This window comes from Syngnathus floridae, chromosome 1 (assembly GCF_059516105.1).
Source record: "Syngnathus floridae isolate MCC-2025c chromosome 1, RoL_Sflo_1.0, whole genome shotgun sequence".
NCBI classification, from domain to species: Eukaryota; Metazoa; Chordata; class Actinopteri; order Syngnathiformes; family Syngnathidae; genus Syngnathus; species Syngnathus floridae.
The window spans coordinates 16,071,932-16,099,239 of record NC_142413.1 but is presented as its reverse complement, the minus strand read 5'-3'; the positions used below and the strand labels follow the sequence as shown (position 1 = coordinate 16,099,239).

The 27,308-nt window shown below is 40.2% G+C and overlaps 1 protein-coding gene across 7 annotated transcripts in view; it reads left to right on the top strand.

Annotated features, from left to right (window-relative positions):
* The window catches only part of LOC148404303 (teneurin-3), a 195,334-nt gene that overhangs the window by 93,114 nt on the left and 74,912 nt on the right, over nt 1-27,308 (top strand). For all 7 annotated transcript variants that reach the window (XM_088378495.1, XM_088378486.1, XM_088378479.1 and 4 more), the window contains 4 exons: nt 757-988; nt 11,736-11,974; nt 22,107-22,232; nt 25,670-25,884. In XM_088378495.1, the coding sequence (XP_088234621.1) occupies nt 757-988; nt 11,736-11,974; nt 22,107-22,232; nt 25,670-25,884 (812 nt within the window). The remainder of the gene's footprint in view (nt 1-756; nt 989-11,735; nt 11,975-22,106; nt 22,233-25,669; nt 25,885-27,308) is intronic.

Genomic DNA, 27,308 nt, shown 5'->3' with positions numbered 1-27,308 from the left:
GGATGTTCTGGTCATTAGTTATCTGAGAGTCTTTTCCGGCAGTAATCAAACGTGAAGCATGGCGTTAAGCGGCCGTAAAAGAAGCAGATGCCTCACTAACTGACCTTCTGTTGGACAAAAAAACGAATGTTAGGGATGCCCTGCGTGGACTTACCATCCCTTTTTTTGCCACGCTTGCATCTTGTTTCAGTGTAATGTCTCTTGGACGTATTTACTTAATTTGAGGTCTGACAGGTGGCTGTTTCCACCGTGTACCCATCTGCTTGGTCTCTGTGGCAAATTGATAATGTAGTACGCACGGGACATCGTGGGTGAGTGGTTTGACGATTTGAGCATCAGTTACAAAAACATGTTCATGTTGACGTAGTTAAAGTTTCTTCATTAAATTTATATCGGCACTTGTAGTCCTTCACATAGACCCCACGTCCTCAAATCCAACAGATGCCTTAAACTTGGATTAACATTTCAAACACGGGTAAGTGACTCAAATAAGGATTTTTAACCTTAGGTTCAATTTGAATGTAGGATTAGGGTTTTCAAAGTACAATAAAGTCTGACCAGGGTTAGTGTTCAGAATTAGAGGGTTAGGGTTTTAAAGTAGGGTTTCAAGTATGGGTTAAGGTTTTGGACATCAGTCAGGGTTGTGAATTAAGGTTTCAAAACATCTAGGGGGTTTCAATTAGTCGCCACACTGAATAAAAAAATGAATGCTTTGACTGATGTCTAACATTTCTCCTCCTCCATCTCTCTCTCCAGGCGACCATCTGTCCAGTCCTCAGGGCCCACCCCCACTACCGCCGGCACCCCCACCGCCACCCCACAAGCAGCACCCCTCCATCACATCCCTGAGTCGCAGCTCGCTGGCCAACCACAGGGCCGCGAGCCCGCCGCCCGCTGCCGGCCTGGCGGCCGATTTGCAGAGCACGGCGGAATGCGTCCAGCTGCAGGACAGCTGGGTGCTGGGCAGCAATGTGGCCTTGGAGAGCCGGTAAGTGGAGCGGCGCGCTTCCCAGCATGCACTGCTGCATCGCTCGCTTGCTTGCCGTGGTTACGCTAATATCCCGCCGTGGGTTAGGACAGCATGTCCTGGAGTGATAATCTGTGGAAGCGCAGCAGTGCTGTCCTATTAATTATTCTGTTATCTTGACAATCATACGTACTCAGCAGGACTTTGGACTAAGCAGCTTCATTTGCATAACCGGGTTCAGGGCTTCAAAATCGCTTTTCAAATTAGGGTTTCAAGCCTGGGTCAGTGCTTCAAGTTAGGCTTTAAAAACGAGGTTGGAAAAGAGATGAGTTTCAAATTTAGGGTTCAGGATTTCAAACTGGATTCAATAGCATTTCAAATATGTGTTAAGGTCTTAAATATGGTTTGAGGCCATGGCTAAGCTTCGAACATGTGATGTGGTTGTTGATTGCATCTTCGTGTTCACACCTGGGCGGCACCCTGGTAAAGTTGGCTTTGAACAAGCTTCCTTGTCTTGCACCTGACTCAGTGTGATTCACACCAGCCTCCGTCTCACCATTGACATGAAAGAACTTGTTCTCGGGAGAATTGAGTAGGATTTGGTGCAAATGATCAACACGAATGGTGTTGCCCTTGATCACGCCTGGACCTGTAACGGAGGCGTCACGGTAAGGTGGCTAAAACCGTGCAATGTTCCAGAGGTGCATTTATCAAACAAGGGATACCAATTAGAGTTGTGCACCTGATTTGAGGTTTCAAATCAAGAAAAGAAATTTAGGCTTTCAAATAAGGGATAGGACTTAATACGTATTTGGGTTTCATACCACATTTATTTAGACTTGTTTTTTTTTTAATTGCATATTTTCAAATTAGGGTTTCAAACCAAGATTAAAACTTTAAATCAGTGCAGTTTTAAATCATATTTGTAAGACTCTTTTAGGGTTGTAAAATATATTTAAGACTTCAAATGACGGCTTCAGGTCAAAAATGCAGTTTTAAAGTTTAAAATCGTGGTTTTGGGCATGAGCTTGGTTTCAAGCGTTTCAAGCTCAATTGATACATTGTCACATGTTGTGAGTTCACTTAACAAACTCCCTAATCTGACTTGGAAGAGTTTTATCTCATATCTATAAGAGAATTCAGTTGGATTTTGTACAAAATATCATTTAGCATGCGGAATAAACCCGGGCCTCCAAGTCAAAATGAAGAACTCACTGTAAGGGGGTGCAAGCGCGCAACATTTATCAGGCCGGCGACACCGTTTGCGATACATTTGTGACACAATAACGGCGTGATGGAGTGTGGCCTGTAAAGCAGACACTTTAATTCTTCAAATCCTGCGGTGAAGCATCATTTTATTCACTGTGCGCCCATTTCTCTTTCTGAGCTTTTTTTACGAGCGCCGCTAAAACATCATTGTTTATTTTTTATTTTCCTCCATTTCCCATTATTTTCAGAACAGAGCGGCAGTTGCACGGCTTTGTCTGCAATGTGTTGCACAGTTTGTGCCCTTGTGGGATTTTAGGAGAAAAGTGGACTAAAATATGCTTTAAAATTTAGGTTTCAACTCTGGGGTAGAGATTCAAACAACGGTTAGGGTTTTCAATTGATAGTTTCAAGGCTGGTTTAGGGAGAGGAAAGTTAGAAATTTGAAATTAGAGTTTCAAAGCTGGCTAAGGATTTTAAAACAGGGTTTTAAATTCTAATTTCAACCCTGGGTTTGCATTTAAAGACAAGGTCTCCAAGTTACTGTTTCAATTTCAGGTTTCAAACGAGGGTTACATACAAAAAAAGGCTTCTGGTTTCAAGCCTTGGCCATGGTTTCAAAGTAGAATTTACAATGTGAGTTTCAAGTAAAGTTTAAGGTTTAAAAGTGATGTTTCAAATTGTGGTTTTAATCCTTGGTTAGGACTTCAAGTAAGGGTTTTGTTGGATTTTGTCCACAATTTAGAGAGCGCGTTATCTGCGCCTCACGGCAAAAGCCATTGCCAATCACCTGTTATCCAATTTACTCACTGCGTGCTCGTTTGATTTCTTCAGATTTAGGAAAATGCTTTAGCACAAATTAGACTTACACAGGTTGGTTGAGTTCAATCACAATTCTTGTTCAGAAAGCTCTGTCTTCAGGAAAGTACAATACAGCGCTGGGCCTTTCAAGAGCGGAAAGTCTCCATTCAGAAAAGGCAATGTTCAAGGTTCTTTGGTTAGCTTATATCAGTTGCACATGCCAGTGTGGGCTGAGTTTGATGGGTGATGAGTCTTTGGGGTGGGGCAAGTTCGCCATGGGAGTGGGTGCTGGTTATGGGCGATTCGGTGTGTGTGGGGGCTGTTGTCTTCCATCCCGTCTTTCGGCCTTGGCGATCATCTTTGGCCGAGTCCTTGGCTGGCTCCCTCTGGCACCTGCTGGTTTTATCTCCACGTGACCTTCCTGTGAATGTTCTTCTCCAATCTTAGACATACACTGTCGTACCTCATTCTTTCAGTTTTGTCATTTTGTACGAAATTATGTTAGCTTTTGGCTGTGACATCATTAATCTATTGCTGTTCCCTGACTATGTAAAGTTTGTGCTTTTGATACTTCATGTCTTTGCTTACGTCATTATATTCTTAGTTTAATCATGCTTCCAACCGTATCTTTTCTTTGTTAGGCAAAATATTTCCCTCTGTGCAGAGCCTTCAGTAGTAGTCAAAAACTGGCATCTAGCATTAGTCAAAACATAAGATACAACCAAGTACTGAACGGTCAAGACGACTCTGGCCGTGTCCATGATTTAGAGAAAAAACATCAGGCATGCATTACACAGTTCCTTAAGGGTCATTAAGCTATTTAGGCAATATATCAAAAGACATTTGTTATTTCAAAGTGTATAATATAAAGGTATAATTATGTGCTTAAAATGTTTCTTTTATTGATTTAATATGTGAATATACTTGTCTGCTTATGTACTTTATTCAATGAGGTTTGAGCACATCTGTTTTTGTAGCTAGGCAGGAGTTTTTGTATTTTGACCCCATTCCTTCAGTCTCAAAAGAACAGTTAATGTTTCAAGTTACAACTTAAAATCAGTAACTAAGGCTTCAAGTTTAAAATTCGGGTTAATGTTGTGTGAGTTTTAACCAAGGATAAGGCTTTTGAAGTGGGATATATAGCCAGATTTAAGGTTTCAATCAAGGATTTCATGCCAGACTGAGGGTTGAAAATTAGGGATTCAAATGAGGGTTAGGGTTTCAAGTTAGGGTTTCAAAGTGCGTATTAAGGTTTGGAGTTAGGTTTTAGAATTAGGATTTTGATTTCAGACAATGTTTTTAAATTAGGATTCTGATTTTAGACAATGATCAGGGTTTCAAGTCTGGGTTATGGTGTGAAACAAGGTTATGGTTTCCAAGTAGTTTCAAATTTGGGTTCAAAGCCTGGATAAGTGTTTCAAAGTACGGTTTGAAATCAGAGTTTCAACCCTGCTTTAATGTTTTAAAGGAGCATTTACAATGTCAATTTCAACCCCAGGTTAAGGCTTTGAAATCCTCATTATGATTTCAAGTAAGGGTTTCAAATTAGTGTTTCAAACAAGAGAAAAGGTTTGCGTGTAGAAAATAAGTCTTAGGGTTTGAAATTTAGGAAAGGTTTGAAATCGAAATTTTGAGCTAGGGTTAATTTTTCAAACAAGTGTTAGAGCCTCAAAATTAGGTTTTAAGCCAGGGATAGTGCTTTAGGTTAGAGTTTCAGTAGCTGGTCAGGGTCTTGCTTGGTTTGGGACCACTGGGAATGCAACTTCACTTGCGCTAAAGCATTGCAGTGCGACCACGGTGAGATTTCACCTTCTCGTTAATTGGTCCAATAATATTGAGCTGCTTGCAACTTGTGTTTAACACATTTAGACCAACACGTCATTCATTAGCGCTAATTGATGCAGTGCTGCTAATTGCTTTTTGCAACTTGAGCTTTTTGTTAACATGGCACAGGCGGGCTTCCCTCTTAAACCCCGTTGGGTCCTGCCCACCCCACCGGCAGCCAATTGACGTGGACTCGGTTCATGGTGGTGTATGGCTGCTGGGATGATATCGTAGTTGCACAAATAATGCTTCATAGAGGAAGTTGAAGGTTATTGTAAGACATTAACCTGGACTTGAAACCAAACCCTAACCGGACTACTTTGAAGTCCAGGTTTGAAACCCTACTATGAAACACAACCTAATTTGAAACACAAACCCTGCACATACACTTGGATTTACAATAACCCAAAACTTGGCTTGACACCCTGATTTAAAACACTAAACACACCAACCCAGATTTGACACCTATAAACTCCAACTCTTGTTTCAGACTCTAATCCAGGCTTGAAGTCCTAATATAAAATAATTAGAAAACCTAACTTCTGCTTCAAACCGTATAGTAAAATTCAAACTGGAAACCCTGATACCATTTTAAGACCTAATTTGAAACCCTAAACCTGGCAGTATTTGAAAACATAAACCATGTTTGAAACCTTGTTTAAAATCTAAACTTGAACTCCTTAGCGTGACTAGAAACCTTAATTTAAAATCCTAACCTCTGCCACAAAACTCTAACCCATGCTTGAATGCCTTCTTGAAACCCTAACCCTGAATTAAAACCAAAACCTGAAACCTTAACCCCTTCTTAATTAAAAACTTTATTTGAGAAGTTCACATTGGCCTCTTACCATAATATGAAACCCTACCTTCAAATCCAAACTGGAAACCCTAACCTTGTCTTAATTGAAAACCCTAAATGTAAAAACATAACCCTGTCTTGAAACCCTAATTTGAAAACCTAATCCTGTCTTGATGCTAGTGACATGAGTAGGGGTTGCGTCATGTCTGGCAACCACTGCAGATACGGACTTGACTTGCTGTGAAACACACACTTAGTCTTCATCTTGCTCTAAATCTCCTAAATGGAAACTGGAAGCAATCACGCACTCCTCGAAAGATTCACAAGGCCCTCCCGACTTTACAAGCATTGTTGTGCTTCTTCTCCCAGCCTACCTTTCCTCATTCCACCAGCGGGCCAATCCACTTTATCTGTACTTGTAATCTGTCGCCCTTGCACTCTGCACGCTGCAAAATAAGAGGTGATGGCCTCACCTACAGCCTTTGGCCAAACTCGGCACAGTTGTCTTGCTTAATCACTTTGAAACTATATCACCAAAGTCTTTCTATTGGCCTGCAGTCATGCTACAAATCCCTGTTGCTGTTAAGAGCGGCAGAAAGAGACGAAACAAGCAAGTTTCCACACAAGAAGACAGAGGTTTTGGTGATCTTGAAGTCATCAGAGAGCGTACCTTTTGCATATGACGGTTGGACTCCAGAGTGTCTGACACGTACTATCACCATCATTTCATTCAAAGCCAGGAAGTATGAAGTTGACATGCTCTTTACTGTCTCAATATAGAGCTGTCATTGTTTATTTTCTACTTTTATACCTTAAACACAAATAGGTTAGTGCGCAATATTTTATTGGGATGTGACATACATGGCAAATTAGGGTTTCAACTGCAGTGTTCGGATTTCGAGTTAATCCGAATCAGCTTTATTGATCAAGTATGTGCATGCCAAACAGGGAATCCTCCTTTTAAGAAAATATCAGCGCTTTATTTAAAAGTTTTATACTTGGGTTACAATTTGCAAGCTTTGATTAGGGTTATGAACAAAGTTAAGGTTTTTGTATCTCACAAATGTTGTTTTACCTTTTTACATTTACATTTCTAAAGACCAAAGCCCTTTTATTTCAGTGTACCTTAATTTCTATGTCTCAATTGTAAGCATTCAGTACAGCATGTGTACACCGCATAGAGTATTTCACAAGCTTCTCTTCTTTTGGCTTGAATACCATCTGAAGGTTGTTCACAATTGTTCTGTCGAAGCGTTCATGCGTGCAACAAAAGAGAGGCGTTCTCCGTTGACAATGTCACCCATGTGGAATTGATCGAGAGCGTGTCGGAGGGGGTTTGCTACCTTGTGGGAGGTCGTCAGTGGTGACGATCCTTGGGACGCGCTCAGATTTTATGTTGACCGAGAACAATGCTGGAAAAAAACATATTGAGTTAAATGATTTTATAAGAAAGAATAACATTAACAGTTTGTGTTCTTTCTAGGAAATGAGCAATGCAGACAAGTGCAATATGTTTACAAACAGTTATACCTTTCCTGATTTTTTTTTCAGCTTTTCTTATTCGGAAAGCACAACATTGATTGTTTTCTTTTTTAGGAAATGAAGATACTGTGTCACTATGCTACAACTGTAGTTTTTTGTTGTGTTTTACAAAGCTCCAGCCACGCAATTCTGTTGCTAGCTAAGAGCTAGAGTCCGAGTTGCGGATTACCCTTTAGGACGACTTCAATTGGTTTTGTTTCGAGTGTTTTTCATGTGCAGCTTAGCCATGGACAAATCCACCCACTCGCTTGTTCCGTCTTTTGTGACTGGTTTTCAAATGTCAAGTTGATGACAAGCTGTGTCACCGGCAGAGCGCCACTGGCCTTTTCTTCTGATACCATCGTCCCAATAGGATGGACAACCGTGCAGGTCCCAGTCTCTTAAACGTGAGACCATTCATCAGTTTACGCGGCTGTCCCTTTGCCTTCGCCGCTGGTCGGATTAGCATAGCGATGCGCCATGTTGCGTCAAGCCGGCACTAATCAATTGATGTGCAGTGGTGCTTGTTCGTTGTGTCCGACAGCGTTTCATTTTCAGTGTATTCTCTTTAAATGAACACAAACATAGAAAGGATTAAAACTTTTTTTTTTATACTTTTGACATTAGCATTAGACAAAGGTGATGTAATTTTTTTATTTTTAGGTGTGGACATTCAGCAGAGTACGCCACTTTCAAACCAGTATACTGCAGATTTGTTGGTTCAAATCTCAGGCAGCACCTGTCAGATTTGTCACTACAAACCCATTAGGTTGACTCATTAAAAGTTTTCAACATTTATTTTGTTCAATGATGAGGTGTTTTGCGTATTTAAAAATTAAAGTAAAATTGAGGACAATACCAACGCCACACTAGGAAGGAAAAAATACTGCATGCCACTGTATCACTAAGTGAAGGGGCTGTTTCCCTACAGTTGGAGAGAGGCATTGTAAAAGAACAAAAAAAACAGTTAAGAAGTTTTTATTTCTGAATATAAATCAATACATGCCCCCCTTTGGTTTGTTGTATCATCCAAGTGGTATTGCCCAAGCTACATAAGAATATTTCAGTGCCCCTTTCTTGGTTTCAAAAGCAATTTTTCCAAAAGTGACAGAAAAACATATGGCACTTTTATTTGGTAAAAACTAACAGACCCTAATCTTTGTCTTCTACTGAAAAACAGTGCTGTTCGACTGATTATAGATGTAACACAGCCATTTACATGAGGTGGGAAAACATAATTACAGTGGTTAACCAACCTGAGTTTCACAGACAATTTCATGCCCTGACCTGCTTCATGCCCACCCATTGAAAACCACTTCTTAAATAACTGTTTCGGTGACAAATGATTGAATTGCAGTTGACGAACGATGATTGATAAAGTGATTGAATTTATGTCAGTGAACGAATTAATCATGACATACAGTACATGTGGTGGCTAGCAGTCAGTTACTAGCTGGGCACCAACACTACAGTGTACAGCTGTACTGTCCAGTCTTTCTTCCTTCGAGCTATCTTTTGATCACAAATAACAAAACCATGGCAGCTCGGAGTGGTTAATCCCAGAGGCTAAAGTTGCACTTGACATTTGTATTCAGTTGCCATTCTTTCTTCCAGCTACCTTTTGATCACAGGTGACAAACATATGGTGGCAAGCCAGATAGAGGTTGGCACTGGAAGCAAACTTCATCTACATCATTATTACTCTGTGAACAGATGAACTACAAATGCACCACGGAAGCTCCACATCACAGTCCTTTTGTCACAAAAGCTTTCCTTTCCAGCCAATAGTAATGGGAACAACACCTCCCACCTACTTACCTGGAACATTGTCATTCCAGGAGTGATGCACACTAACCTTTAAACGGAATTCCCCCCCCGCCATATGCGTGTCGACAGCTTGCGTTGATCCGGGGGCCGGCCAAGGAATGCCAGACGGGTCCAAAGTGTGACATTTGTTCTCCGCGCTCCAGCATTGATCACAATATGTAGCGCATGCATGAGCTGGTTCGAGGTTCATCCCATGTCCTACTTTACAGAAAAAAAGACTTTTAATTGGAGCAGTAAGGCAGTCATTCTGTGTGTTTGAGAGTGTGTGACACACGCCGTGAGGCTCATAGTGTGGATTTTAGACGATGCCTCTAATTGACTGCGCTAATGCTCTTTGAGTGCTGATTCTTGTCGGATTCAAACCTGAAAATTTATAGACTTTACAGATGCTGTGTAAATAATTGCTGAGCAAATGTACGACTTTGTTGGTTAGTCTATGAATTATCAGTTGCCATGGCAACCCACCATCCTCTATACTACTACAGGGTGCTAAAAGTCAACATAAAGCAAAAAACGTAGAGTGAGAAAGGAGGTTGAATTCTATACAATCATTCAAGTGGTTGCAGTAGTGACCATGATTTGAATCATTTTTTACTTGCTGCATTCAGAATCAATGGAGAGAATTTGCTCACCATCAGTGAACAAAAATGAATTACTGCTATTAATTACTGTTGTATTTTGAAGTGCGCATCAGCAGTTTTTGTCATGTAGTACTGAAACGTCTCTATTTTAGAGAGGCCACTCAAGAAAGAGAGCTACGGCAGCTGTGGTGAAAATAATTGGAACCATGAGTTTCTCAGGGTAATTTTTTTACTTTCTATTCTATTCAATTCTGAGGCGCGACAGTGAAGAAGTTAGTCAACAGGCAGTCACGACCATGACTCAATGCTAATTGGCTAGCTGATAATGCCGAAAATGCCACTACTTTACTATTATGGGGAAATCCCTTGCAGCTCAGTGCTATTTTGTATTTTTTGTGTAGCACACTGATTTTACACGGCACGCCATAGCAGCGAGAAGCGCAAAAGCCTGAAAAAAATAACAGTGTGAGAGAAATGAATGATAATTCATTTGAAGGGTGGAAAAAAGCCTGAAAAGGAAGCACAGAATTTAATTGGAGGTAGTGCAGAATCGTGCAAAGGTAGCAGAGTGGAACCGCATAAAGCTTAAACATCATGCCTCGTGAAGCTGATGGTGGCAGGACAGCCTTGAAAAAGAAGCAGACAACCTGGAGATGGTAAAAGAAACTGGTGGTGGTGCAAAAGCCTGAAGAATTAGAAAATGTTCAACTAGAGGTGCCACAAAAGCCTGAAAATGAAGCACAGAATGCATTTGGTGTGGACCAAAAGTCTGAAAGGAAGCACCAAATACAAGAACAGGTTGCACGAAAGCTGGAAAAAGAAGCAGGAAAGTGGAGGTTTCTTTTTCAATCGTTTTGTGTAGCAAACCTGTGCCACTCTTAGTTTTCACTTTTTTTTCTGTACGTCATTTTCAGGTGTTTCTTTTTTGTATTGCACTTTCTGTCGCGCTTTCTCTATCTACTATACTAGATGTGGTACAAAAACCTGAAATGAAAGCACAGAGAGAAAGAAGTGAACGATGCATCGCATTTGCTAATCTGCGTTTTTTGGGGGCTTTTTTGAGTAGGACACTGATGCCATGCTTTGTTCACTAAGTTTGAGCAACTGAGGTTGACACAAAAGTCTTGAAAAATAAAGACAGAGTGCAACTAGAGGTAGCACAAGAATCTTAAAAACATACATACATGCATACATACATGCGTTAGCATATCACAGAATAAGAGACGTGAAGTTTTGGCTGTTATTTTTTTCATTTGCAGACAGTATTGTAGAGTGTTGACCGCAAAGTCCGCGGGCAGGTCCAGTTTCCGAGCCCTGTGGCCATTGGCAGTATTAGTCTACAAGCACTGGCAAGAAGGCTTAATTTATTTACTTAAGAGCTTTTCACTTGGGGTTTAAAAGTTAATAGGACGATAGCTGCGTAATGCCTTTGATTAAAGCCTCTTAATTAGTGCAGGTATTATAGGCTATTAGCACAAGCCTGAGCGTAAAAGGTCAAGCGAGCAAGGCGGGAGAGTCCATTGTATTTATGACGTATTGTTTTTTGTTTGTTTGTTTGTTTTCATTTTCACAACACTTTAGTCCTTTGGATTATGGCGGCGATTTAGATCTGGACAATAATTTTTTAGGAACTATCGATATTTATGACGCTACTCAAACATCGCGTGGCTTGCGGGCAGCAGTATCAATTATTCATGAATATTAAACGTGTCTGTCTCATGCTGTTATGAAACCAAGGCAGTGTTAAATAGCACAAAAATATTGAAAATATTACTGTTTGCTGACTTTTAAAAGCACACCAGCAGCTGCGAGAAACTTGGTTTAGCCTACAATATGATTCCGCAACCTTTTTCGACATTTGATTACATTGATACTTGTATATTGATGTTGATGTGCTGCAGTATCTAATGCTGCTGCATCATGTTTTACCCTGACAAGTCGTGTTATGTTCACCTCTAATGCTGGTATGTCAATAGTGTACCAATGATCATCCATTGCGATATTGATATTTAACACGATTGTATCAGTGTTGTACACATAGATATTACAATGCAATACTATGTGATCTACTGTAGTTTTCTATTACAAGTTAATCAAGGTTACCTTCTGCTGACATTTTGAAATCATATACTAATTATATGTTGCATTACATCATACTATCAAAACTTGACCTTTATGATATCAATATGTCACTCTCCTTATCTGACAGGCATTTCCTGTTTAAGACGGGAACAGGAAGCACCCCTTTCTTCGGCGCTGCAGCCCCCGGCTACACCATGGCGACGGGCACAGTGTACTCCACTCCGGCGCGCCCGCTTCCCCGCAGCAGCCTCTCTCGTGGCGCCTTCAAGTTCAAGAAGTCGCCCAAGCACTGCTCCTGGAAGTGCACCGCTCTGATTGCAGTTACCGTGGCTGTGCTGCTGTCAGTCATCCTCTGCTACTGCATAGGTCAGTGCCAACATGCCACACAAATGGACCAGTTAATGTCAGTTTTCAATTAGAATTGGTCTTTAAACAGTCCTCTTCATCAAGCTGTTCGCACAGCCATGACATGTCCACTAATTTAACTGAACAGCACGTTAGCATTAATTACACAACAAATGGGTGGAAAAAATAATGCGGAAACAATGAATATACAACAAAACTGACACGTTTACCCACAACACAATTTCATCTGCTCAACCCACAAGCAATTAGTTCAACACGAAAAACGGCACTAAAATTGATATCACAGTTTGGGGTCATATCACTAAGGTTATTATGAGCACATTACATGGTAAAATACAAAACACAAACAGAATATGAACATTTAAATATCTACTATTCCTGGCCATCAAAGAAACATGCCACACCAAACTGCGCGCATGGAGCAAAGCGGGCGACAGGGCTCGCGAAACTCATTGGTCGTTGTTAACCATCCGTTTTGCAGAGCATAATTTGCACTCGCCATAAAATGTTGTCATCCGTGTCCTTAAAGTATCTCCACACAGACGTGGCACAGTTCCCACCAGGAAGGTGTCTGTCAGGAAGGCTATACAGTTCAGTGTTGGAGAATTTATACAATTGACGTGAATATCATGTGTCCCTATTGTAAGATCACATTGGCTCCATTTAATATCTGCTTTGTATTGAAGAGCGAGAATCGAGGAGGCTCCATAAAGGAGCGACAATCAGTGAAAGAGTGATGTTTCCTTTTTGGAAATCACTTAGCTCCTCTCCAAAGATGTGCTGTATAAAATATCCCCAATATCATTTACATCATAAACAGAACATGGACTAAAAAGTCTTTTTTTTTGTCATTCCTTGATTATTTTAGATTAGATATGCATATTTTCCCAAGTCTTTGTTTCGTATGAGGCAGTATTTATTTCTTTAAAAGGCTCACTGGTTCATAGTAGGACTGCAATGAAAATCTGCAATAATTATGTCATAATGCTTTCAAATATATTTAGCCACATCAAGTGCATAAACCTCCCTGAAGTAGGTTTTTAGTTCCTAAACAGTGTTTCCATTCCATGTAATACAATCTTAGTACAGTTATTCAATTAGTTTGTGTTAGTACTTCTAACCCCACAATTGTAGTGTAAAGGTTTTTTATATTTGTAACTGTTTTAATTTATTTTTTTACTTCAATTATTGCCTGAAGCCAAAACAACTTTGCACTTATTTAACAATTTTAAATATATATTTTTTAGATAATTGTAATTAATTTTGAATACTGTCATAAAATAAAACAATGATGATGCATTACTATTTCATGATCAGAAGAAACAATTTTTGCATAAACTACAGCAATATTGCCGTAATTCCCGGACAATAAGCCGCTACTTTTTGCACAAGCTTTTGAACCCTGCAGCTTGTCATCCGGTGTGCCGTATCTATGGATTCTTCGTGATTTTTGTGATGACTTATACACTCGTATAAAGGCTGTGGACCGCTGTTGTGCAGCACCACTTTGCTGGGCGGAGGGATGTGACCAGACACACGGTCACTGGGGAGAAAAAGGTATGCGTCCCCAAAGAACCATCTCTTTCCTGACAATATTCTTTGTGTATAATCTCTTAAAAATGGGAATTAAACATTTAAAAAGCTGTGGCTTATGGTCCGATGTGGCTTATATGTGAACAAAACAAGATTTTCCCCTAAATTTAGCAAGTGCGGCTTATAATCTGGTGCGGTTTATAGTCCGAGAATTACGTTAGTTAAATAAAATTAGGATACAAATTAAATAAATTACAAGCACAAGAGTGAATATTTATTTTACTACTAAGTTAAAAAATGCATACACATAACATTACATTATAGCATAATATGGATGTTAACTTTTTTATTTTGTCTCTACTGAATGTAAATGACCTGGCCCATCTGTCCATTTTAAAAATCAAATGTGTCCCCTTGAGCAAAACAAGTTTGCCCACCCATGCTCTACATAAATGCAGCCTGTCCGCCATTTAATTACCATTAAAGGACTGAAGCCGCCTATGCACAGTCTGCATGTTCTTCCTCCCACAGTCGCACTGTAAAAAGAAAAAAAAAAAACATCTATTAGCCCGATGATCTTTATTGTCTCACTCACCCACACGCACTAAGCCACACGGATAGAATCATTGCTTACAGCAATAAGAAGTTATTACTTATTGTTAATATAAATATAAAAAAATCACTAACTCTCTGTAATGTAGATTTTTGCTCAATTGCTGTGTATGGCAGGGATCAAAGAGTGTTGGTAGATGCTTAAATACTATACAATGGGAAATGTCATGATATAAAATATACAAAAGGTTCTTTATTGATACCGTACCCATGCAGTATTGATATCTAATGCTGCCTAATGCTGATTTATCAATACTGTAGCCCGAGAGATAAGATACCGTATTGGCCCGAATATAAGACGTGTTTTTTGCATTGAAATAAGACTGGAAAAGTGGGGGTCGTCTTACATTCGGGGTCTAGACTTTATACTCATTCACAACACCAGTTGGCGTCAGATATCATTAAAGTGGAAGCTGAACTTAACTCCCCAGGCCAAAGCAAACCCCTGTCACGAAGAAGACAAATAAAAATAGCGGTAGCACGAAGAAGAAAAATAGAAAATAGCGGTAAGAAAGAAAAGAGAAGAAAATAAGAGAAGAGATAACAGAAAATGTGACACTGAGCACAGCGAGGCAGAGGATGTTTGTGAGGAGTATTGTTCTGACATGACAGATCTCAGCTACTCTCAAATTTAAACCAGTTTGCATTATTTTATTGCAATGTTTTTCCTTATTCAGATTTGTTTCAAGACTATAGTTACGGTTAGACTTCACTTTGATGGGTAATGCAGTTTTTGCAATTTTGTTGTTTTGTCACAGTAGATTGGTTTATTTACATTTCAAAAACCAGAAGCCATTGATTTACAAATGTGATTGCACTTGAGTTTACATATTTAAATGTACACATACATGCACATACACAATGATATTGTTGTTGAATGCTAGTATATCATTGTTGTATCCTAAAGCCAACAATACAAGTTGGGATGTTGATATTTGACGCTGCTGGATACATACTGTATCCTAGCGAATCAATACGTGTCGTTATCTTATGGCCTATGCTGGTTTATTGATGCGGAATAATTGTGTTAAGTATGTTGGTGCATTGATACTGTGCGTTGAGAAATAATATTAATATAGTAATAATATTGTACGAAGGCATGCTGGTGCACTGGTTAGTACAGCCGCCGCACAGTTCAGAGGTGCAGGGTTCGATTCCGGCCTCGGTCTTCTGTGTGGATTTTTCCTGTGTGTTTTTTTTTTTGGAGACATGTATGGGAGGCCAATTGATTGAGTGTGGATGGTTGTTTGTCTACGAATGCTGTGTGATTGGCTGGCAACCCCTTTACCGCCCAAGGACTGCTGGAATGGGCTCCAGCATGGCCGCGACCCTCAGCGTATCAAGCGGTTCAAAACAAACATTAGTTTTTCTACCTGAGAGATAATGAATGTGTTTTGAAATCGAGTCCGCTTCACAGTAATTGTAAAATAACCTCCATATTTTTGTTTAACTTTGTAAATAATCAGCTCTCTTCATCTTTAGTTAACTACAGATAGAGTAGTAGATTGCTGTCCTGGCAAAGTTTTTACTAACGTTCACCTCCAGTTGTCCTTCCAGCATTGCCAGACGAACAAGTCGCTTGTGTTCCTTCTGATAGTTTGTCACTGTCAATGAGACACCTGCAGGGGAGCAGGGGAAAGCGACAAAGGTAAAGTCAGGGAACCAGTCAGTCCCAATGTGTTTTATTCAGAAACTGAAACCAATGCAAAGAATGCTCATGATTTAAGGCTATAATTAGCGTGTCGTAATTAGCGTATTTGAAATGAAATGGAAAATGGAAGCAGCAGACGACGACGCCTCCTTCCTTCCTCCAGTCTTAGTGAGAGAAATGCATGACTCTATTATCTCCCGGTGGCATTAGACAATCTTTAGACGTGTCATTCTGTGAAATGGAACACCACAGACAGGCTGCCTCTAGAGAGCGTGTCTGGCGTCGCTCTTAATCTATATATGTACACTTTTTTTTACTGGTTGTTGTTGGAAATTGGAAACCTAATACGACTCAAATGAATCTGTCTCACTTTGCCTCTGCTCAAAATATCCTTCTGCTTTGATGCAAGCACCTCCCTAACCGCCTAACCCATTCTTATCACAAACACCAAACAGTTCCTTAGGTGACTCATGGTAAAATTATTTCATTATTATTTAAATGTTACCTGTTCTTCGATGACTGACAAAACTATAGCCCAAACTAAACACATGGACTTTCTCTTAATTGTCACACGGTAAAAGTAATGATGTACTATAGCCCATTTAAACACCCAGAAAGGTGCAGACCTTCCCTTAATTGTCACATCATAAAATAATGATTGAATATTATTGCCAAATCTAACACCAAACTAAAGACGTGCGCCCTTCCCTGTCTGGTACACTAAAATTAATGATGGATTTTACAAGGGCTGCTCGATTATGAAAAACACATTAAAAATATTTTTTAGGAAATGGGCAACTATAGTTTGTCCCTATTTTTGGGGAGAAGGGTTTCATATAATTAGCCTGCTCTTTTTGGGTAAAAGCAACACTAATTTATCTTCTCTTTGAGAAAGTAAAATGACACTTTATCTTTTTAAAAGATTAGCTCTTTTTGTGCGGGGGAAGTTCAACAACAAATTGTTTTCCTTAAAAATAACCCAAAAGACTTAAGTTCTTACATCAATAGCTAAAGCAGGGATGGAGAACCCCCGTCCCACGTGACGCATGTCCTGCCTCTTTTACGTCCTCCCTTTATCTTTCAGCTCCTTTATTTTGTCAAAACTGACTCGTCACAAACCTTTTACAGTCAGGTATCAGGGGCCTTGTGAGCAGGTGACACATGGCCCAGCAAGAGCACTGGCTGTCTTCCAGCCGTGCTTCCTGTCTGGGAAAGTGGTAAATGTACCACATCTGTATCTGTGCTAAAAGTGCATTTATTGGCCTAACACTTGTTGCTGTTTATGAGGCATTACCATTCAATTGATATGCTTATTTGTGTTTTATTTGGCTTTAACGCACATTGAGCAACGACGTGAGTCACTTCAGAGTTGTTATCCCTAATAATACATTTCCACCCAACGGTACACTGATTTAAATTGCTATAAGTCAGGAAGGTACCAAGGTAATTAATACAGCAATTTACGAGTACATTTGATATGAAACACAGAAAATAATCTCTCCAGCATGTCCTTGGTCACCCCCTGGACCTCCTTCTGGTGGGACACCAGGGAGGCGTCCAGGAAGTATCCTAATCAGATGCCCAAACCACCTCATCTGGCTCCTCTCAACGCAGAGGAGCAGCGGCTCAAACCAGAGTTTCTCCTGGCTGACCGAGTTTGTCACTCTGTCTCTATGGGAGAGTCTGGCCACCCTGTGGAGGATACTCATTTCGGCCACTTATACACTAACTTATCGGACATAATGCCAGAAGCAGACCTTGTCCAGTCTGACATAAAAGCTTAAATCTTTTATTTCTTAGTTCAGTGCATCATCAATACTTGTTTGGAGTTTTAGGAAATAAAAGATGAAAACAAGTACAACAGTGACAGTTTAATCGATCTGAATTGTTAATATACTGTAAATAAAAACACCAACGGCATTGGTTGTCGATGTGAAGGGTTGCTGGCCAGAGGCTGACACGGGGCCCAAGACCAAGGTAGTGATACTTCCCGTCTATCCCTGTCGTAATTGTGAGTATGTCCAGGCTGCACAGAGTTGCTTTTGGCACAAGCCGACTCCAGATGGGCCACATCGTTACTTCTGCTATCATGAGCAATTATCATGGTGATCTGCACAAAGTCTGACATGTGAATATTTTAATTTGTCTCCTCACTCACTGTAGTACATAAAGAAGCATTACACAATTATTTTTTTCAAAACCTCACATGATTTTCTGTTTTAACCCCGAGCTTAAACTAACATGTAACGGATGTACAAATCCAACCTTTTTCTCAATTTATGACGAGCAAAGATTTTCCTCGGGGCACGCTCCTAACATAACAGATAAAAGGTCAACTTTAAGCAGGAATGAGGGATTTTTTGCGGCAGGCCATAAATATTCATTGCGACTGGCCAAGGTTGCCGGAATAATTTATGGAAATGACGTGATATTCACGAGGTAAGTGGCGAACGGCCCCCAGGTGGAATGAAAGTGCTCGAGGGGGAAGAATCTGATTTAAGAGCCAATTGGCACAAACATTGGATAACGATACATGCAGCGCACTGACCTAAGTCAAAATAGGATCGTATTTGCATGACCTGAGATGTGACAACCAGATAAAATGTTTTTTGGATACATTCCTATATACAAATATGTGAATGTGAACATCAGCAACAATGGTCTGTAGCATGAAACTTTATACTGTAAAAAACTATGCATGTATCAATAAAATACATTGGATGGATGGATGGATGGATGGATGGATGGATGGATGGATGGATGGATGGATGGATGGATGGATGGATGGATGGATGGATGGATGGAAATAGATAGATAGATAGATAGATAGATAGATAGATAGATAGATAGATAGATAGATAGATAGATAGATAGATAGATAGATAGATAGATAGATAGATAGATAGATAGATAGATAGATAGATAGATAGATAGATAGATAGATAGATAGATAGAATTGTCAGGGGTGTATAGCAAAATAGAGTGCACTAAGTTAAACTTTCTTCAGATAAGTTCCATAAAATATAAAGGAAACTGCATCTGTCTTTGCAAAACCAGCTGTAGGCCCAACTTGGTGTAGAACTGAAGCACATTTTCAAAATACTCGCCAGTTTAAAGAGGCATCAAGACTAAAATACAACCTGCCTTGTCATCATGAATTGGATGGATGCTGTCAACATCAGCAAGAACAGTAGCAGAATAATGTGTCCAGAAGTAGCAACATAAACTCGCTTGAATTCACGAATGCCATGCTATGGCAGCCCAAACCATCACTGATACACCCCCATGCTTCACTCTGGGCATGCAAGAGTTTGGGTGGTACGCTTCTTTGGGGCTTCGCCACACCGTAACTCTCCTGGATGTGGGGAAAACAGTAAAGGTGGACTCATCAGAGAACAATACATATTTCACATTGTCCACAGCCCAAGATTGGCGCTCCTTGCACCATTGAAACCGACGTTTGACATTGGCACAAAGGTTTGGCTCTAACAGCCCGGCCGCGTATATTTACCCTGTGGAGCTCCTGACAAACAATTCTGGTGGAAACAGGAGAAGTGAGTTGCATATTTAATTCTGGTGTGATTTGGGTTGCTGTGGTTTTATGTTTTTTGGATCCGAAGTGATCATTAAGACCGACAATGTGAACCAGCCCTTACGACTCTTTTAGTCTACTTGCACGTATTGTGACAGTGATTCATATACAACATTCCTAAACAAAGCAGTGACTGATAGACTTCCTGTAGCAATTTCACTCTCTTGTCTAATGCAGCCTACATTTGATATCCTCTCCAGCCACCGTGAACCTCTCAAGTTGTTCACTGCAAGTCAATATCCAGCTACAGAAGCTCTGGACAGAAAAGGAAAAAAAAAAAAAAAAACAATCTTCCTGCACATTAAATGGCCAGAGAATCATGATGATCAGCATTTTCTCCTCTGCTCGTTCTCTTTGATGGAGGAGATTGCTCTCTCTCTCTCTATCTCTCTCTCTCTCTCTCTCTCTCTCTCTCTCTCTCTCTCTCTCTCTCTCAAAAGAAGGGACGTAGATGGTGCAAGGGCAATAGAGGGACATGAAAGCTAGTCTGTGTTTTTGTTATGTAACACAGAACTCCGCCACCATTATCTTTCCAGCTTTCTTTAAAAACTGAGATCACTTTCTCAATGAGGACTAGCATCTATGCTGCACTGACAGATAGGGAATTGAGGACTTTAGGCTGTCCCCTTCACGATGACTATCACTGGCAAACCGGGCCTGGAGATGGTGATGCCACACTACTGAAAATGACAGCAATTTGAAATAACTTCATGCTTTTGATTAAAGGGATGGAAATCAAAATATTTTTATCCGATTCATTGATTAATCGACAATAATCCACCAATCAATTGATGATCTAAATAATTGTAAATGGCTGCTCCAGTCTGAAACATACTATCTATTGCAAACTTTATTTGATTATTACTGATTGCAAATATGCCTCCTGTTTACATTGTTACATTGTGTCCCTGATGCAAGAAGAAAGTGACATCCCGTGGCTTTGATACATTTTGACACACTTAGAACACTCATATCGTTTACAAACCCATCACCCAATTGGAACCAGAAAAGGTTAACTACAGGTATGGAAATAATTCCAAACCAAATGTTTTATTTAAAAGGAAACATTAAAATCCTCACTGTTGGTGCCTCGGTCTCTGGTAAAACCATCGCTGTGTTAATTTGCCGGCACTGCCATGCCAACAGCGAGGAGACGTGCTAAAGCAACAGGGCTCCTGCACGCCTTGATTGAAACGACCGCTATCAGTGTCGCCTCGCTGCAAAAACATGTACGTACAAACAATGTGAAATCAATTACCAGCTTTCCAAAGAGTTGTTCTGCCTCCATTCTCTCGGGGAAAAAATACTCATACTCTGTATGTAAGTGCAAGTACAGATTCTTGTGTTAAACATGGCACTGGTAAAGTTCTGACATAAAGTACACATGCTGAAATGTGCTAAGTACAAAAGTAGAAATAATTTTTTGTCAACTACAATATCTGTTTAGATAAATTGCCACAATGAAAATAAAACAAAAAAGAGTATTTTTCAGCGAGCATGAGATAGTGTTGACTCAAGCTTTTATGCTCTTTACCAAAAGAACTTATTGTATCAATGACAAAATTGTAAGTAGATAAACAAAAAATAATGCATAACAACTGTAAAATTGTACCTTTCTACCAGAAAATTATGTTTTTAGGCCGACATGAGCTACGCCACATTCACCACAATTTTTATACAGTCAAAATCATCTTGCCTCACCCAATCTGTTGTCAACGCCATGAATGCTCTCTGTTTCATGCCTTGTCAAGTCAATTGTATCTATGCTGAAACAGTTCCACAACAAAAAATATCTGAAGGCCCTTTACACATTGACAGGTCAACAACAACACTCCTCATATATTAGAAAACACCAACTAAACCCCAAATAGCAAGCACTTGGCAACAGAGGCAAGGAGAAAAAAAAAAAACTCTCGCATAAAAGAAACGTAAACAGAACCCATGCTCTGTGGGGTGACCGTCTGTCTCAGCGGGTTGTGTTAAGATGGCGAGACAGAGTATACAGCGACAGGGTAGACAGAGAGAATCTTGACAGAAGTGTTGAGTGACTGAAGGTGGAAAGCAAGACTGACCACAGCGACGGACGTTTTGAAAAACAGTAATAGTCACATAATGGCTACAATTGTTGTTGAATTGTTTTTTTTCCACCTTATACAACTCCAGGATCTTAATCAAAGTAAACGATTTCTCTCTACTTTCACCTCTTCACCACCACGCTCTGCTTTTCACCTAATTGTAGTAGAAGGTACAAATTATCAAGAGAGTGTAGACAGAGAGAAAAACATGACAAAAGTGTTGAGTGACTGAAGGTGGAAAGCAAGACTAATGACCACAGCGACAGACGTTTTGAAAAAAAATATATTGTCACATAATGGCTACAATTGTCATGCAGCTTGTTCTTCCATGTGTCTGAATTGTTTTTTTTTCACCTTATACAACTCCAGGATCTTAATCAAAGTCAACTTTTTCTCTCTCTACTTTCACCTCTTCATCGCCACGCTCTCCTTTTCTCCTAATTGCAGTAGAAAGTACAACTTATCAAATTTAGGAAGGGAAAAGGTCTTCCGAAAAATAAATATAATCAAGTGAAGTATAGATAACAAAAAAAAATCAAGTACTTAAAGTATTTGTATATTTTTTTACTTTCCACACCTGCCTCCACAGGTGCCTTATTTGTCTGCTTTATATTTTTGTGGGCAAATTTGCTTATTTATGCCTAAGCAGTTTTTCTGTGTACTTTGCAGGCATGCACCTTTTTGGCCTCAATTGGCAGCTGCAGGAGTTGGACAGCCAGCCAGCATTTGAAAATGGCGGAGTCGGAAAGGCCGGCCCCACACTGTCTAGCGCCGTCACATCCCTTGCCGCAGACGGTGAGGAAAAGTCATTTTTCTTTTCTTTTATGCATATATGTTTTAATGTGAGCTATCGCCCTTAATAATAATGTTCCACTTTTACCGAAATGATAAGTAATTACTTTCTCATTATGCTCTGTGGCATCTACATGAGGTTACATGATCACATGATCGCATGATCGAGCATGAGAGTAGTAAAAAAAATATATATATTGGAACCCTCCTAAAGCACTTCTATTAAAAGTTAAAACCGTAAATCTAGCACAAACTAGAATGTCAAGACAATGCCAGTTTAAACCTGGGACTATATTCCTAACCAACAGGGAGATGGGACAGTGGCCAACTTGGACTCGGTCGTCACCCTGTTCAAACGCCTCGAAAATGCACCGCCGCTCGAGCATTTTCCTAAAATGTCTAATGGCCTCCACCCATAGTTTAAATTCATCTTACAACATTAAAACCAAATGGCTTATATATTGTTTGATTTTAAAAAAGACATCAGAGGTGTGCATGCATTTATGGAAACGTCCTCAACCTTATAACTTATAACCTTATAACTTTGAAAAACAAACAAGATAACAACATATACTGATGAATATTATCACATCTGACATCGGCTAACTACAATGTGGTAACATTCTATATTCATCAGCAAGTAGGTGGCCATTTTGCTTCACCTTTAACACTTAATGTCTCCCAAAAAAAAAAAAAAAAGCTAACATCAGTACAGCATTGGAACGTGCAAAACAATGCATAACACTGGCTTGTTGAACCCCGTCTATGTTTAAATCCTCATAAGCGCTAATGAATATGACACGGGGAAGCTTGTGGGCTCTTTAAAAGGCGATCAATAGCCGCCCGTTATTCTCCCGAGAGGTTACACTTGGCTCCCAGTCTCGCCTCTGACTAGAGTTAAAGTGACAGCCAATGGCCTTTAAATGCAAACACTGAAGCAACACAAGTCGTGTCTGGGTGCAAACACACAGTCCAAATACATACGCACACACACAAACTCTGACCCATAGACAGCGACAGTACGGTATGCTAAATATTCTCTCCAATGTAAACAGTATATTACAATTGTTAAGTGAAAGTGCCATCTAAAACTAAATGAAATGGGACTATGATGGTGATATGTGGCAAGTGTATCTGCTTGGAGAACACACACGCCATTATAGGACATCCATACTTCAGTGTCTACTTAGAATAACAAGACAGTTTGTGGGGAATGCTGGGAAACAGCAAGAAAAGAGGCAGACTGAGCAGAGCAAAGAAGTGGCACGGCGTCAAGGCATAAATATGGGCACACAAAAATGCGGAACGACTGTACATCTATGTCTAAAAGAAAAAAATGAAATATTAAAGTAAAATGAATAGAGCTTCCTGTTACATAAACAAGAATTCACAAGACATTGGTGAGTGACCAAAACTACTTTAATGTTAATCATTATTTAAGAAGCCTTCTCTTCATAACAAAAGATTATCTGTAATAATGTGCAGGAAATTTACAAGACGGCATACTGTGCCACTATTTTGGCGAGCAAGCAGTGAGCAAGTTATTCTCTCTGTAGACTCTTAAATCCTTGGGAATATATAAACAGCAACCTCCACAATTCTCAGAAACTGTTTTGGTACTGAATTAGGGGTTGCACGAGTTGACACTTTGTTGAAAGACTTGAGACATGACGACTTAAAGTGGTTGTGATGACGGCACTGATACCATTTCAGTACAGTACTGTAATTTAAAAGAAGTTAAAATAGAAAGGGATGCTTTGCAATAATCTATATTCACAAAAAGCTAACAGCTCATACAGCTCATACACTGGATTTAGACAAAACATAAACCTCAAAACACAAGAGCGTTGACATTAGCTGGATGAAGGTTCACTCACTGTCGCGTGATGGTATTTCCAGAAAAAAAAAAAATCCTCTCGCTTGGTGTGCTTACCATCGAGATAGACAGGTAATGTTTGCACAACTTGGTCAAATGGGGATATCTGTCCTTGTTTTGGACCTGCCTCAGGAAATCTTTATGCGTGATGGGAATTTGTAGTGTTTTCAAGTAATCACAGAACTCTTCATGTGCAGTAAAATAATTCGATGCTGTCCTTCCTCTTTGATATATTTCACTTACAACTGCAGGCAATAATGGCACTGCAGGTCTGCTTGCCAACACTGGGGGCATCATTACATTAAACATCTTTTATCCGGTAGCTAAACTCAGACCTTCAAAATAAAAACAACAAACAACAACTGTTCAAAATCCTTATCCAACCTGTCCCCCACTTACTAATTCTCCCTTACTTACCAAATCTGTACATTCAGAAACAGAAGACAATTTGAATCAGGTTCTACTTATCGAGGCTTGTCTGATGGACGTAAGGGACGACAAGCGCAAAGGTTTTCCACGGGATATTTAGTAGGACAGTAGTGATGCCGGCCCCGGGGGCATTACAGGGGCCATACATGATCCAGTAATGTGTGCAGAATATGTGACACCAGAGAAAAAGCAGGGAATTCTTTATGTGAATGCCGACCGGTGTGGGAATCTTGAACACTCAGTCATGGCGTGGCCAGGCGTCTGGCATAGGCAATCTTTCCGGCCAGTCATGACATGGCCAGGCAACCCGCACGGTGGTCCAGGCAACCCAGCTGCAACATACACAGGGTCAAACTGCAATTGCACAGCGTGACCAGCTGGAACAGGGGATAACTGGCGTGGTACAGGAAATGTGGCCTTAAGTTACCACGGTGCTGAAAAACTGTGACCTTGAGTTTTTGTGCGACAGTAACTAGGGCTGTAATTTGCCACTGCACGGGAACTGAGACTTTACATTGTCATTGTGCACGAACTGGGGCCTTGAGTTGCAACGGTGCAGAAACTCAGGCCAGCAACTGCTGAGGAGCAAGAACAGGAGGGAACCTTTGGCTGTTGAGCAACAGACATGATCAACAAGGTCACCTGGACAAGACACCAAAGGCTTAACTGATTGGTAGTTACAAGTTGGTAGCTCAAGCTGATCAGAACAGATGGAATGTGGAAACAAAAACTTAATGAGAAAGACAAGACATAGGACACAGAGAAAACGTGACAAAAAACATTAAACAAATCCAAATTCAATAAATACAAAACCAACAAAAACATGTCTTTAGAGATAGACTAATTTCATACAGCATATTTATCAGTTGCTGTAACCAGGTCTGCCTCCCCCTCAAGCTAAAAGCTTGTCAATATAGTCTTCTGAACGTGATTGTGGAGTAGTAGTCAATGAGTCAACCAATCTGGATAACCCTTACGCTGAGGCTTGGAAAGGTACAGGTCGCTTATAAGACCACCCTTCACCCACTACTTCACACAACAATTGAGCTGATACTGCTAATTTAGACTAGAAATTGCATGTTCTCTGAATCTTTACAAAAGTAACAATAACAACTATTCTGTTTCTGTCACCCAGGAAGGACGAATGTTCTCCACCAGGAGAACAACTCTGTGGACACGGGACCTGTGGACGTAGGAAAGAGTGTGGGCCAAAGCGTTCCACCAGGAGTGTTCTGGCGTTCCCAGCTCAGCTTGGATAAGCCACACTTTCTCAAATTCAACATTTCTGTGCAGAAGAATGCCCTGATAGGTGTATATGGGCGCAAGGGTCTTGCACCGTCTCACACACAGGTGAGGACTTCAGCTTTTGCTTTGTTACAGTATGTTTATGGTGTAAATGGGTTAGGGGTTGGCTTATGGGCTACTAATCAGTTAATTACAACCATGGCATCAAAATTGCAGTTCAGCGGGTACAGGCTCTTCAACACTGCACTTACACACACACAGTGTGGCGTGAACTAATTGTGCATGGGCTGATGCTGTGCAACTCTGTGACGCAAATGCCAATTTGAAAAATGCTCAATTTAGGCGCATTTCCGAGCGACAAGAGTGAGCGATTTCGATTTAAATGTTTGATGGTTAGGAGGTTAAGAGTTAGTCATAGGTGCTTCAGTTCAGGGCTTAGCGGGTTAAGTTTAGTTATTAGGACATTGGGTTTAAAGTGTTAGGTCAGTGGTTGAAGTGAGATGTATGGCTAAAACTCAGGTTATTCAAGGCACAGTTAGGGTGGGAGCGTTACGGTAATTTTAGAATTTTAAATCAATGTATCTTGTGTCAAGAATATCTGTTGATTGGACAGAAAACTAACCCGACCCAAACTGTCATTATCCACACACAGATTTGAAGAAAAATAAATTTCGACTGAATAAATAGATTTTTGGTCAGGTTTAACGTCTCGGTTTCTGATCTACCTTGAGTACATACATCTTTCATTGTCCCTTATGTGTCGGCCATTTTTCAACACGTGTTTGCAAAATGTTCCGAAGTGTCACTTGAACAACATTGGTAAATTTCCGGCATCTGGTGACATCATGGACGAAATTAAGCACTCAGACACCAGCTGCCCGTGAAAAAAAGCTCCCAACCTCACCTTGTTGACATTCCGTTCTAGTGAAGAAGCACTTCACTTTAGTGCACAGGAGACAAGCTCTGTTGGTCACGCTGGCGAGATGAATTGCATTTTTAAGGTGATAGAGGAGGAAAGCTCAACAAATTCTAAGGTGGTAGCCTGGTAGTTACTAAGAAAATTTAAGGATTTGAGATAGGGGTTTGGAAAACAATTATTAGGTTGTTAGGGTGAACAATGAGATGCGAAGTTTAACGATATAAACGAGGAAAAGGGAGAATTTAAGGCAACACCTAAGTTAGTTGTAAGGATACGGATTAGGGGAGCAACGAAGCAAACAGCTCAACACAATAAGAGCGTAAAGGGAGGTAATTAGCAAGTAAACAGGGTTAGGGATTTGATCACCTGGAATGTTATGTTAGGCTTAAATGGTTAGGGTTATTATTATGGTTTTGGGTTTGAGGCGAGACGGGGAACTCACAACAGAATAAAAAAGAAAAGAGCTAATTACAAACTAAACAAGTTTGGGTGATACAGGATAAGGGATAAGAGTGAGGTTTCATTCCAGTGCAGTCGGAGGACACTGGTGAATTGGACTGCATTTTTGAGGTTGTAGAGAAAAAAAGAGAAAGAAATAAACTAAAAAATC